Consider the following 14,651-nt stretch of genomic DNA (forward strand, 5'->3'; position numbering starts at 1 on the left):
TCCGCCCCGGCATTTCTGTCACAGGGGGACGCCCCAGCATGCTTCCCAGCTTTTCTGTCCTAGCATTATGCCCAAGCTTTCTGTCTTTGCGTCTCTACCCCAGTTTTTCTGTCATAGTGTTCTGCACCAATTTTTTCTGGCTCAGCGTTCAGTCTCAGTGTTCTGGCTCGGCATTCAGTCGTAGCATTTCGGTCATTGCGTTTCTGCCTCAGGATTTCTGTCTTTGCATTTCTGTCTCAGCGTTCAGTCTCAGCGTGTTTTTGGGCATTGCATTTCTGGCCAGGATTCTGCTGTTGCGTCGCTGTCTCAGTTTTTCTGTTATAGCATTTCTGCCCCAGGATTTCTGGCATTGCATTTATGCCTCAGCATTTCAGTCTTGGTTGTTGCTGTCATTGCGTTTCTGCATCAGCATTAAGTTTCAGCGTTTTTCTGTCATGGTGTTTTTCATCATGGCATATTGCGTTTCTGTCTCAGCGTTTCTGTCTCTGCGTTTCTGTCTTTGTGTTGCTGCCAGCATGTCTGTCATAGTATTTCAGTCTCAGAGTTTCTCAGAGGGGCGTCGTTCACACATGGCATACTCTGGTAGTCTTTTGTCTTTGTTGATTGTCATGTCCCATTGTGTCTGTGTCATGTTTTGTGCCTAGGTCAGGTAGCTAGGGCTCACACGTCAGGATCTGTCACGTCTATAGATCCATACGGGCTGAGGTTTTTGTTTGTTAATTGATTGTTGTCCGCAATCTTCTCGCCCGTATACCATACGTCATACGTTGCATGTTCATTCACCACATCTATACGACTACCCACCACGGCCTGTGGGTACACTAGCCCTGAGTTTTCAGTTAATTACCTGTCTCTGCGCTGCAGGTTACTCAGGCTCACTTACCACTTACATGTGGGGGGGGGGTCCGTCGTCAGGTTCATTTTACGCGCAGTGGTCTTGTCTTTTCTGCTCATGTTTCATTCTTAGTTAGGTAGGGGGGTATTGTTGTTCTCATGTCTGGTTGTCTGTCATTTCTCTAGTTTGTGTGTCAGGTTGGGCCGTCTTGGCATCCATACCGATATCAACCATGCTTGCACTCACTTCTTTCAGCCCGGCTATTGTTGGGGGCTAGTTGATTGGTGCTGATGTCATTTCACCACTGGGATCACCCTTGGGTCAGAAGCAGTCGCATTTTTCTTCATGGTAACGTCCTGTTGTGTTGAGGCCCTGGTTACCACCCAGGGATGTATAGTCTCTCGGGGTGTGTGCTAAGCCACGCCCCCGTGACGGTCCTTGGGTGGTAGGTTGGGCAGATGTCATGATTCTGGATTCCACTCTTGGCTCTGATCTTGTCTAACATATTGCCTGGAGTTCTACTTGGGGACATCAGTCCAGTCATTCTTTCCGATCCCCAGCTTGTTCCAAGTAGGGGGGGGGCTTGGTTATGTCTGTATCATGCTATGGGACTATTCCCCCGGGAGGTAGTCTGGCCCTCCTTGGTTCAGGATTCTGACTCAGCTGTTCGATCGTATACGGTGGGACCAGGGTCCTGTGTCCGGCATGGTTTCTCCATGTTTGACAATATTATTGCCATGGTACATCGGCCTTTCTGCTTACTCCATCACATCCATCAGGTATCCAGCTTTTGCACTCCTACTAGTGGTCTTTTTGCCACTTACCCTCTTGGGGGGTGGGGGTATGTCTCTGGGCTATTTCACTGGTGTTCATTGAGGTATTTCGCTATCATTTGCAGGGGTTCCTCGGGCCAGGCCTTGTTCCTTTCCTCTCGCGTATCCTCTCATTTCACGAGCAGTTCATTTTCGGGTCTGGATGTCGCGGGCATCAGGCTCAATTCAATCTTTCAGGGGATGTTCAGTTGGGTTCGGGGTAGTGTCGCAGGTTCGATAGGGGGTTCCTTCTCATCACCAAGTCAGGAGTCGGTGTGTTAGTTTGCCACAGCGAATACTTTCCGGTTACTTGCTGGATACGCACTGCTGCCATCCGAGAGCACACCTTTATCCGTGATGGTTCATTACCTTCCCTTCTTCACCTAAATTTTGTGTCTTTTTGCCCTCTTTTCAGGCATACTGACCAGTTAGGCCAAGGCACACCTCAGGCCTTGGTTCTTAGGAGTATCACATTTCCCGCTTGAAGACTCTGACTACAAGTTGAAAGGCTGGCCGTATTTGTAGGAGGAGCCTGAGAGGGCTATTTAAACCTCCTCCTCCGCCAGGGCCAGTGTGGGCTATTTAAACCTCCTCCTCCGCCAGGGCCAGTGTTGTCTCCCACCCACCCGTTCCCCAGTTTTCTTACATTCTCATAGCATGTTGTTCTTATTCTTACATTCAGGGTATGCCCTCTTTTCAGGCATACTGACCAGTTAGGCCAAGGCACACCTCAGGCCTTGGTTCTTAGGAGTATCACATTTCCCGCTTGAAGACTCTGACTACAAATACTTTTACACTCCTAAGTGAAAATGTACAAATTGGGCCCAAAATTTCAATTTTTTGTGTGGCCACCTTTATTCTCTAGCACTGCCTTAACCCTCTTGACCATGGAGTTCACCAGAGCTTCACAAGTTGCCACTGGAGTCCTCTTCCACTTCTCCGTGAGGACATCATGGAGTTGGTGGATGTTAGAGAACTTCCATTTGAGAATGTGCCACAGAAGCTTAATAGGGTTTAGGTCTGAAGACATGCTTGGCCAGTCCATCTCCTTTACCCTTAGCTTCTTTAGCAAAGCAGTGGTCATCTTGGAAGTGTGTTTGGGGTCATTATGTTGGAATACTGCCCTGCAGCCAGTTTCTGAAGGGAGGGGGATCATGTTCTGCTTCAGTATGTTACAGTACATGTTGGCGTTCATGGTTCCCTCAATGAACTGTAGCTCCTCAGTGTCGGCAGCACTCATGCAGCCCCAGACCATGACACTACTAGCACCATGCTTGACTGTAGGCAAGACACACTTTTCTTTGTACTCCTCACCTGGTTGCTGCCCCACACACTTGACACCATCTGAACTAAATATGTTTATCTGGGTCTCATCAGACCACAGGACATGGTTCCAGTAATCCATGTCCTTTAGTCTGCTTGTCTTCAGCAAAGTGTTTGCACGATTTCTTGTGCATCACCTTTAGAAGTCCTTCTGGGACGACAGCCATGCAGACCAATTTGATGCAGTGTGCGACATATGGTCTGAGCACTGACAGGCCCCTTCAACCATTGCAGCAATGCTGACAGCACTCGTACATCTATTTCCCAAAGACAACCTCTGGATATGACGCTGAGCATGTGCACTCAACTTCTTTGGTCAACCATGGTGAAGCCTATTGTGAGTGGAACCTGTCCTGTTAAACTGCTGTATGATCTTGGCAATCTTCTTATAGCCTAGGCCATCTTTATGTAGAACAACAATTCTTTTTTTTTCAGATCCTCAGAGAGTTTTTGCCATGAGGTGCCATGTTGAACTTTCAGTGACCAGTTTGAGAGAGTGAGAGCGATAACACCAAATTTAACACATCTGCTCCTCCTTCACACCTGAGACCTTGTAACACTAACAAGTCTCATGACTGCTACAGTAATACCAACTTTTGCTGTGAAATTACATATCCTGCCTGCCACGCCTCAACGCACAAATGAAATAAATATATTCTAGCTGATGAATGTAGTTCTGTGTATCCAGTTGTGAGATTTAAAGCCCTGCAGGACAGCACAGCTAGGTTGGTGACCTCATTTGTCTCTGCTTCAGTTAAACAATAGAAAGGAGGGTACAAAAATGTTGTCTACATTGCTATTCTAAATTCTGAACTTACTCCGGCCTTCTTTTCTGAACCCAATTCCTGATTTCTCATAAATATAGAATTAATAAAAAATAAAGAAGATATTTAAAGAGAATGGCATTTCAAATAAATTCACTGATTTCAATTAAGTTTAGACTCTCTTGCAGAACTGTATCCACCACTGTATCCAACACTTCCAGGTGTATCAAATGTCTGATCGTCTGCCAACCTCTAAGTCACAAAGTGCACAGCGGGGTATGCAGCATCCAACATAGCTGGAAGTCACAAATCCTGGTGGCGGCCACAGCTTTGAAACAGAGCAAAGATTGGAGACACTACCTACAGACAGATATTATCCATCTTCCTTTACAGGCTGTACGTGTTCACCTCTAACACACTGTCTGCCCTGCTAATACAAAACCTTTTTTTAATAACATAACCTGAAAATGCCTATTACTGTTCTGTGTCCCCCTTCTTCACTCCTCCTGGCCTTCACTTCTGTGTTTTGTACTCAATTTCTTTGTCTTTTACTTTTGTTTTTGTTTGTATTTCTTTTTTCTTTTTTTTTTCTCTGTCTCATTTCCCTTCACTTCCAGTGCTGGACAGGTGATAATGCTCCTGATAGTCAGGTGTCCCCACTAGAAAATTGCCCATCACTCAGTCACTCTGACAATAGGACACAGAGAAGGTGAAAATCTACCAGCAGGAACACATTCAACAATTAAAAATCTGACGGGTTTAGCACAATGCTTCGAAAATGGGGTTAAAACGAGTTTTGGCTTTAGATATACTTTCATTTTCCTTTTTTATTCCTTCTCATTTTCCTTTCCATAGTTTTTCTTCCTCTGTTTTTTGTTTTCTTTCTTTTGTTCTGTCTTTCTGTCTTTCTTTCTTTCCATCTTTCTATCTTTCTCTCTGTCTTCTTTTTTTTTTTCTCTGTCTTTCGCTTTCTCTTTTTTTTTTTTTTCTTTCTTTATATTATCTCTCATTCTTTCTATCTCTCTCTTTCTCTTCGATGTTACTTTCTTATTTCCTTCTTTCTTTTTATACCTTAGTCTCTCTCTGGCTGTTTCTCTCGTATACTCCGATCACGCAGTAATGCTGTTTTAGGCTATATGTGCTCATTAACTCTGTGCCTGTAAATCACTACTAGGGGAAAAAAAGCATACAGGGATTTTAATACTTTCTAGGGTGGCACTTAAACCTTATATATATCCTGTTACATCTGGGCCTCACAATTCTTACTTTGGTGACCTTACTTTGGTTTTTGTCTCTATGGCAACCTAGACACCAAGACTGTTTCAGTGCCGCTCAAAATAATTTAAAAAAAGGAATTTAATATAAGCAGTAAAAGTAATTTATAATGGGATTAGCTTTGTTAAATAGTAATGTTAATTGTTTTTTTTTTTTCAAAGTAAAAATTGAATAAAGCGAATTTTGTCAGATTTTCTTTCATCAGTGTTGGAATATTTGTTGCTTTCTAGCTGTTAAAAGAGGGGGGGGGGGTGATTGGGACTTTATATGAAGCACGGCTAAGAAAATTAAATTTGCAATCACATGTTTATAGATTCCAGACACATATATATAGGATATTAAAGCTAGCATGATAAACAAAGGTAACACCTTAACAGTTTATTGTACATAATGACAACATGAGTCACAGTATAATGGTAATAATTACATAAATATAGTATAGTAAAATTGTTCCAATTCATAATGAACATAATTATGTTAATGGTGATAATAATTGATGATAAAAATCCATTTTGATCAGCCTCAAAATTGCATGATTGCGATGATGTAGCATAAGGCTGGGGTTCTATGGTTTTTGTGGAGATGTCTACGCATCAGGAGCAATAACAAAATGAATAGATCTATAGTGGGACAAATAATGCAGAGTGAACAGATGGTTGACACAAGGGGGAAAAAGAACAGAGGAGGAATGGAATATTGTACATGCACTCTTACCTACATATAAATTGGATATACAGGATATAGTGTTAATGGCTGAAGATACCGTGGGAAATTAACATCCCGGGGAGCTGTGGCCGCAAATCCACGGTTGCACTGAGGCACAAAGGAGTGATACAAGCGGCATCAGTAGAGGTGTTGTTCCCAATTTAATTCACAATTAAATATCAGTACAGACTGTATGACAGTTCCATCGGATTTCTGTGAAAAAGATTGTGTAAATATATATATATATATATATATATATATATATATATATATATATGAGAGAGAGATGCGCCCATGGGCAGAATGAAGGCCTACAGTCTGAAGAGGCATGTAATAGTGTCAACAGGCCAGGTGGAGAGTAAAAGTACTAGATGACAGAACCCACATACCCAAACCAAGAAGGGTGTGAACATGAGGACATACCAAGTAAACCCAGTGAATGAACCACAAACCAACTAAATGTTAGCTGTTAAGTCAATCACACACACGCTGCCACCCGACTGTATAATTACTTTTACCGAACAACAGTGTAGTGAGAGAGCTTTCTTAAACAATCCATTCATGTTATACTCTATCAGGTAAGCTATTCCAGTACATATTTGTTGGCGAATGTAAAAGTAATCATATAATCACATTAAAACATGTTTGGCCATCTTAAGGGACCCAAAAGTCCCAGCATGGCACAGGGGGAAAAGATCAGGACTTTTTTCCATTACACCCAAGTGACTCCAGGTAACTACACCACAGATCAAACTAGCTACACATTTCCTTCCTTTGTTCTTTTTTACCTGAATACAGCCTTGTAGTACAGGGTTAATATAATTTTACTGTACATAGCCCTTTCTAGGAGCATACTGTAAAAGATATTTCAGAAGAAACTCAATTATCCAAATGCATGGAAAATCAATACTCGCCGCTTTGCACAAGTGTTCCATGCTATTAGTGCCTTGATTGATGAGCATATGGTGGATTGGCATAGTTCTTCCAGAAATTAATTCACAGATTTGTCCCCATCCAGGTGGTAACCCGGCTCATTCATCTGCTTGGAGAGAAGATTCTTGGCAGCCTGCAGCAGGTCAATGGGCCCCTTACAGGTGAGAATTTGAGCTTGAGCAGGATCGCAGTTTGTTAATTGTTTAGGAATGTGGCTGTATGCCAGCTGAGTCTAATCCTTCCATTGTCATCAGCATTCATGAACATCATAAACTGCCGGACATACAGGGGTGACAAACAGGACAGAGCTAACTTTGCGGAGGTCCAGAATCTGCATCTTGATATGCTTGTAGGGTTTTTTCCTTTAGTCCCCGTTCACACTGGGGCGTATTTCAGGCGTTTTTTATGCGTTTTAGCGTTAAAAAATACGCCTGAAAGAAGCCGCAACTGCAATCCCAATGTAAAAGCCCGAGTGCTTTCACACCGAGATCCCTTTCATACTGGGGCGTTTTTCAGGCACTTCAGCGTTAAAAAATACGCCTGAAAGAAGCTGCAACTGCAATCCCAATGTAAACGCCCGAGTGCTTTCACACCAAGGCGCTGCGCTGGCAGGGCGTCAAAAAAAGTCCTGCAAGCAGCTTCTTTGCAGAGCTTTTGGAGCGGTGAATAAAGCGCCCCTTCCCATTGAAATCAATGGGAAGCGCCTGAAAACGCCTGAAAAACGCTATTGGCAGCAGCGTTTTGTGGGCGCTTTTAACCCTTTATTTGGCCACTAGCAGGGGTTAAAAGCGCCCCAATAACGCTCGAAAAACGCTGGTAAAGTGCTGCTAGTTTCAGCGGCGCTTTATGAGCGTTTTTCGGGCGCTGACATTGTGAAAGGGTTCTTAAAGCACTTGGGCTTTCACATTGGGACTGCAGATGAGGCTTCTTTCAAGCGCTTTACAGGCGCTTTTTTTAACGCTAAAGCGCCTGAAAAACGCCCCAGTGTGAAAGGGGTCTTATTGTCATAAAGAGCACATGTCATAGTTAACTACATAGCCTGTCAGTAGTGCTGAAGTGAAATACCTACTTTCCTTTTAAAGCCACCAGGTGTTTTGGTGCACCTGGAGACGCCAACATCCTAAGAGTCCTTAAATTTCTGCTTTGAATCAGAGCTGCACCCACCATTCATAAATCCAGTGTCAGAGTCTGTTTTGTGGTATTAGATTTTTTTCCAGTCATGTTACTTTTAAAGCTTACAATGTATCCACAACATAAAAGGAACACATTGTAAGACAAGTATACATAAATGCATTATCAATGTTAGTAAATAACAGCCATAATTACATAACAAAAGGAAAAAATTACAAAGTTTTATCTACATAATTCTTTTGTATTTCACAAAGAAAATTGCAGATATGATTGGCAGACCTTTATACAATGTGTTACTTTTCTCTAGAAAAGAGCCAGCCTCTATTGAATCTAATAGCACTAATTTGTATAGAGCAAAGCAACAGGTTCACCTAACGTCTCCCCTCCCCAGCAGCATATATTCACATATACCGTAAACTTTTTGGTCCCCTACTGCTCTATTTAGCTCCCAAGAACTAAGAGCGAAAGACCCATGTAAGCTCATGACTTGGAGCTTACACAAGCTTAGAATTCTCAACCTACCCCTGTGTGTCAACACTGGGTCTATCACCAAGCATCATCGCTGCCCCATGAGTGAAACAGGAGTGTTTCACAATCCATCTCAGATAATGTGTTGTATCGTTTTCTCTCTATGCTCCCGGTGGTGTGAAAAGCTATACGGGATATAAAGACAAGTAACTTTGTGCTGTATGTATTAAATAGGCAGCACTAAATCTCCTAATGTAAATTACCTGTGTATCAATAACACGACACAAAAAATTACAACGTTCTAACCCAAAAATGCGCGTCTGTATGCATGCGTTGAATGACACGTGAATACACCCCTAAAATTCTAAATTAGACAATAATTGAAAACCTGTATGTGGTTTTCACAGGTTTAGTGAACACATAAAACACAAAAATCAGATCCGTGCATGTATTCAGGTGACAAAACAAGTCCCAGTAATGATCATATAAAAATCGGTGAAGATCTTAGTATGTTAGTAAACACTCCACAAATTCCATGACTCCCAGCCTGCTACATCTTGGTGCCCAAGTGAAAAATAAGAGATTACCAAAGTATCAAGACACCCCCATTACAGAGTGGTCATGACAAGCATGAAAAGCCAAAGATCCTGCGCAACTCTTCAGTGGGCACATTCAGTAATAGATATCCCTCTTGTAATAGCAACCAATGCCCACAATAGTGTAAAACCGATGATGCTTCTTTAATTTAAAAATGGTAAAAATCGGTCACATTAATTCAAATCAGTAGCGCTTATCTGTCCGAAAAGCAGCAGCAGTCCTGATCTGCAAAGACAACAACATGTGTTATGACGTCACCATGTCCTGACTGTTTCCTGCACATTTAGTCAAAGCTTGACCTCATCAGGAGCCTTTGATCACATCATGTTTTGATGAAATGCGTAGGATGGAATCAGGATGGGATGATGTCATCACTCATGTCGACTTTCCGGATCGGGACTGCTACATTTCTATCACTTATTAAGATTTAAGGCAAGCTGCTCTTCACTTCAAGGTAAAATGGATCGGCTCAATTAAACCTGGAGTCCAATATGACATTGCTGGTAATTTGTAAATGTAATGCCCACCTTTGTCAGCCTTTGCGTGCACATGTACTGACAAATGAGTGCATATTTATAGCAGTTTATTTGCTGTGACCATGCTGTTACTGTTTAGTGACCATGTCCAGTAGGTGCAAAGTAGAGACTAGGATTAACAGACGTCAGGGCGGCTCCCGGACACCCGAAAGTGGTGCCCCGATATCCCTGCTGCAGGGCTGATTCTGGATGGTCCCCTGGTTCACAGTCAGGGATGATTGGTGCAGCAGGAGGGACAACTGCGTCTCCTTCTCTCCCTGTATAGCTGACATCTGCTTCTCCTTCTCCCCCTCCCACGGCTGTCGGCTAAAAAGCTATAGGGGTGATCACAGCTGTTCCTCCTGTTGCACCAATCATCCCCGACTGTTCCCTCTATCCTCCAGCTCCCCACCGTGTCTACTGACACCACCCCCCTGCCCTACCAACACTGCCCCCTCCCCCCAAAAAGCATTTAAAAAGACATTACTACATTCTGCACTATAATTCATCTCAGACTCTATAAAACCACACCCCATTTAAGCCACGCTCAATATGTAGCACAATTTAAGCCACTCCCACCTCACTGAAATTCGTTTTTGCAGGTTGGAATGTCTGGATTAGTTAGAGTGACAGGAGACAGAAAGTAGTGATTAGGATTAGTCATGTGACAGGAGATGGAAAGTAGAGAGTAGGATTAGTTGTGTGACAGGAGATGGAAAGTCATTGTTAGGATTAGTTGTGTGACAGGAGTTGGAAAGTAGAGACTAGGATTAGTTGTGTGACAGAAGATGGAAAGCCGTGGAGGATAAGTCATGTGACAGGAGATGGAAAGTAGAGACTAGGATTAGTCGTATGACGGGAGATGGAAAATCATGATTAGGATTAATCATGTGACAGGAGATGGAAAGTAAAGACTGGGATTAGTTGTGTGACAGGAGATGGAAAGTCGTGATTGGGGTTAGTTGTGTGAGAGGAGTTGGAAAGTAGAGACTAGTATTAGTCTTTTGACAGGAGATGGAAAGTAGAGACTAGGATTAGTCGTGTGACAGGAAATGGAAAGTAAAGACTGGGATTAGTTGTGTGACAGGAGATGGAAAGCCATGATTAGGATTAGTCATGTGACAGGAAATGGAAAGTAGAGACTAGGATTAGTCGTGTGACAGGAGATGGAGAGTAGGATTAGTTGTGTGACAGGAGATGGAAAGTCATGGTTAGGTTTAGTTGTGTGACAGGAGTTGAAAAGTAGAGACTAGGATTAGTTGTGTGACAGGAGATGGAAAGTTGTGATTAGGATTAGTTGTGTGACAGGAGTTGGAAAGTAGAGACTAGGATTAGTCATGTGACAGGAGATGGAAAGTAGAGACTGGGATTAGTCGTGTGACAGGAGATGGAAAGTATAGACTAGGATTAGTCTTGTGACAGGAGATTGAAAGTAGAGACTAGGATTAGTCTTGTGACAGGAGATGGAAAGTATAGACTAGGATTAGTCGTGTGACAGGAGATAGAAAGTCGTGATAAGGATTAGTCGTGTGACAGAAAATGCAAAGCCGTGGAGGGTTAGTTGTGTGACAGGAGATGGAAAGTAGAGACTAGGATTAGTCTTGTGACAGGAGATTGAAAGTAGAGTCTAGGATTAGTCTTGTGACAGGAGATGGAAAGTAGAGACTAGGATTAGTCGTGTGACAGGAGAGGGAAAGTCATGATTAGGATTAGTCGTGTGACCGGAGATGGAAAGTAGAGAGTAGGATTAGTTGTGTGACAGAAGATGGAAAGCCGTGGAGGATTAGTCATGTTACAGGAGATGGAAAGCCATGATTAGGATTAATCACGTGACAGGAGATGGAAAATAGAGACTAGGATTAGTCGTGTGACATGAGATGGAAAGTCGTGATTAGGATTAGTTGCGTGACAGTAGATGGAAAGTAGAGAGTAGGATTAGTCGTGTGACAGGTGATGGAAAGTAGAGACTAGGATTAGTCGTGTGGCAGGTGATGGAAAGTAGAGACTAGGATTAGTCGTGTGATGGAAAGTAGAGACTAGGATTAGTCGTGTGATGGAAAGTAGAGACTAGGATTAGTCGTGTGATGGAAAGTAGAGACTAGGATTAGTCGTGTGATGGAAAGTAGAGACTAGGATTAGTCGTGTGATAGGAGATGGAAAGTAGAGACTAGGATTAGTCGTGTGATGGAAAGTAGAGACTAGGATTAGTCGTGTGATAGGAGATGGAAAGTAGAGACTAGGATTAGTCGTGTGATAGGAGATGGAAAGTAGAGACTAGGATTAGTCGTGTGACAGGAGATAGAAAGTCGTGATTAGGATTAGTCGTGTGACAGAAAATGCAAAGCCGTGGAGGATTAGTCGTGTGACAGGAGATGGAAAGTAGAGACTAGGATTAGTTTTGTGACAGGAGATGAAAAGTAGAGACTAGGCTGTTGAATGCATTTTGTGGCTTGATTGGCTTTTGTTTTGGCTGGAGTTTATTGTTAAATAGAAACATATCAGAATTGGCCCCCGAAAGCTGTTAACGCACCATGATCATCTGGTTGCTCTTAGTAGTCCAGGTTAGAGAATAAATATATTTAATATGGCAGCACCATTTTTTTTTTTTACTAGGCTTTCGATCTTTACAGCTGACTGATAACAAACTGGCTGCATGTTTAACTGCTATGAGCATCTAAAGATATTAAAAATCATTTGTAATAAAAGAGATTATAGGAGCAGCACAGGGAACTGGAGTGCAGTTCACAAACTGGGCACAGGGGATCATTAGCGTAACCCAACCCCTGCAGCTTTCTTTGACCTCACATGGCGTCTCCTGAGCTCTGTACTACGGAGGGTAAAGCCGCTCTTTTCTTGGCTGCTGAAGATTTTCCACATAACCTGCTGACGGTGCTCGGTCAGTGGCTGTAATCAGCCTGACCAGGATGTTTCCTTGGTTACAACTCGATGACTCATCTTACCTTGCGCAGACTCCGCCGTTTGCTGCCTGGCTGAAAAGCGCAACTAGCCAGCATATGTTGGGGCATAAATGTGTATGGTCTGCATCCCAGCTGATCTTTGCCTCTTGTTTTTAGCTCCTTATTATACCTTGTTTATTAAAGCTCAACTTCATCCTTACCGTTAGTTTCACACAATTGTACAGGCTCCACTCCTTTACCCAATTTCTTACTCTGATTTCACTACACACTGCAACCTTTGAAAGTGTGCATTAGAAGCTGATGCAAGTCAGGTAGAGCCTGCATCATTTCCTTGCTGAAGAATGTCAAGCATCATCTAACCCTTTCCTTTCCAGCCTTACTGTCCCTAGCTCGCCCCTTTTAATTTTATAGGATTTTAGTTTTTTCAACCATGGAGGCATAGCATGACCTGTGGGCGTTACCTAGGGTGGTCTGCATGCAAATGGAGTCTGCCTAGGAATGCTCACTTCTCCAGAATGACACACACCCATCAAGAGCCAGCCCACCACTTGCATCAGTGCTGAGGGTTTGTGAGATGAGTACTGAAGCAGGATGCTGCAATGATCAGCCTGCATGCATAGAATAGCCCAGAGAACCAGCGATAACAGCACTGGCTCTAACTAAAATAAAGGCATGCAAGTGTCTTCTTTGAATATTTGATTAGCACGCTGATGGTGGGACAGAGAAGGAAATTGCAGCTTTCAGTATATAAAGTTGTTTCTTTTTCAGCCAGGGCCATAAGAAGTCTTTATACTTTGGGCTATAATATACAGGAGGATTGAACACTGCCAATAAAAAAAAAAACAGGATAACCTCTCTTTCTACAAGCATGCCTCACTTTGTTATTAGTGTCCTATGAGGCTGGATGTCTAAAGACCAGCCTGATTTTTGCTAGGATTGTTTTTTTTTTTTATATTCTTTAATTGTCATCAGTGCTAGAACTTGGCTCTCTGATTGCAGCTAGCTTGCAATGTTGTCCTCAAACTGGCCTTTTAAATACTACATCCAGACTTTGCTGAACTGGGCAGCATGGCGTCTGCCTGGAAGTGATCTTCAGGCACTGGGTTCCAGGTGGGGCACTTTTCAGACTTTGTTTTGGTAAAACTTAGCAGTGGAACGCTTTCCAGGTTGAGAGCTACTGGCCTTGCCTCAGAGCTTGCCATGCCTCTGAACACTCACTTTGTGAGTATATTGGTTGGGCTGAACACCCAGAGCTACGTCATTTACATAAAATGACAATGGGCTTACATCAAATGACAGGTTAATGGATGCCTTTCCAGTCAGTTCCTACAATGGAGAAGGGGGTCAACGCTGTGGAATACCGCATACACACGATCAGACTGTCTGGCAGAATTAGTCCAGCGGTCAATTCGACCGTGTTTGGGCACTAGCGGAACTTTGAAAGAAGACTTGACTCAAAATTGTCCGCCGGACTCGGCTTTATGGCGGACAATCCGCTCACCTGTGTGCTAGTCCGCCGGACTTTCCAAATGAACGGACTAGCCCACACACCGACTAAAGTCCGTTTATTTTGAACGTGGCTTCAGGTACGACGGGACTAGTGAAGGAAATCAATGTCACCACCTCCATCGGCGAGATTGACACCTTGCAAGCCCCATCGCCTGGCATGGGTTTTAAGGGTAACCCCTACGCCGAAAAACGGCATGGGGGTCCCCCCAAAGTCCATAATAGCCCCCCCACCTGAAGCACCTTGTCCCCATGTTGATGAGGACAAGGGCCTGCAGGCGGGGGACTTATCGGAATCCGGGAGCCCCCTTTTAGATTTTTGATTTACTGATTGCTTTAATGGCACTGACACATAGACTTTGTCTGATTCTAAATTGCTCCAGCCCCTGACTGATGAGCTCGCCCCATAGGAATCGCAGTCTACTGTTCTTATTCCAGAATTAAGAACAACATTTAGGCTCTTATTGATGCAGTACACACAATTAGAGCAATAGCCCATTGCTTCTACCAATGCTGTTTGTAGTGTTTGCTGATTAACTGCAGCAATGGTGGTACATCCTTCCACCCTGCAGTCCTCTTGCCGTTGCTGTTTTATGGGAAATTATCACAGCCAAGACCAGCTGCAGCCATGTAAACAGCCATCGCCCTCATAGCTGTTGTTGGATCGACCATGGCAGGAGGGAAGGAAGGATAGGTTGGACCACATAACTAAGGTTGGAAAACACTCAGAAACATGGGACAAAATACTACAAGCACTTTTCTCAAAGGGGATAGAACTGCAAAAAAGTATGATAGATCTAAAGGATTTTACAGTGAGTACAACAATCCTATTGTAATTCCAAGGGGATTTCAGAAGCAAAAATTATATT

The 14,651-nt window shown here is 43.2% G+C and overlaps 1 protein-coding gene across 2 annotated transcripts in view; it reads left to right on the forward strand.

The window, feature by feature from the left end:
* The window catches only part of PNPLA7 (patatin like domain 7, lysophospholipase), a 620,671-nt gene that overhangs the window by 372,699 nt on the left and 233,321 nt on the right, over positions 1 to 14,651 (forward strand). For both annotated transcript variants that reach the window (XM_077476726.1, XM_077476735.1), the window contains one exon: positions 6,733 to 6,808. In XM_077476726.1, the coding sequence (XP_077332852.1) occupies positions 6,733 to 6,808 (76 nt within the window). The remainder of the gene's footprint in view (positions 1 to 6,732; positions 6,809 to 14,651) is intronic.

This window comes from Lithobates pipiens, unplaced genomic scaffold (assembly GCF_037356315.1).
Source record: "Lithobates pipiens isolate NorthernLeopardFrog02 unplaced genomic scaffold, aLitPip1_a1.2 Scaffold_1, whole genome shotgun sequence".
Taxonomy (NCBI): domain Eukaryota; kingdom Metazoa; phylum Chordata; class Amphibia; order Anura; family Ranidae; genus Lithobates; species Lithobates pipiens.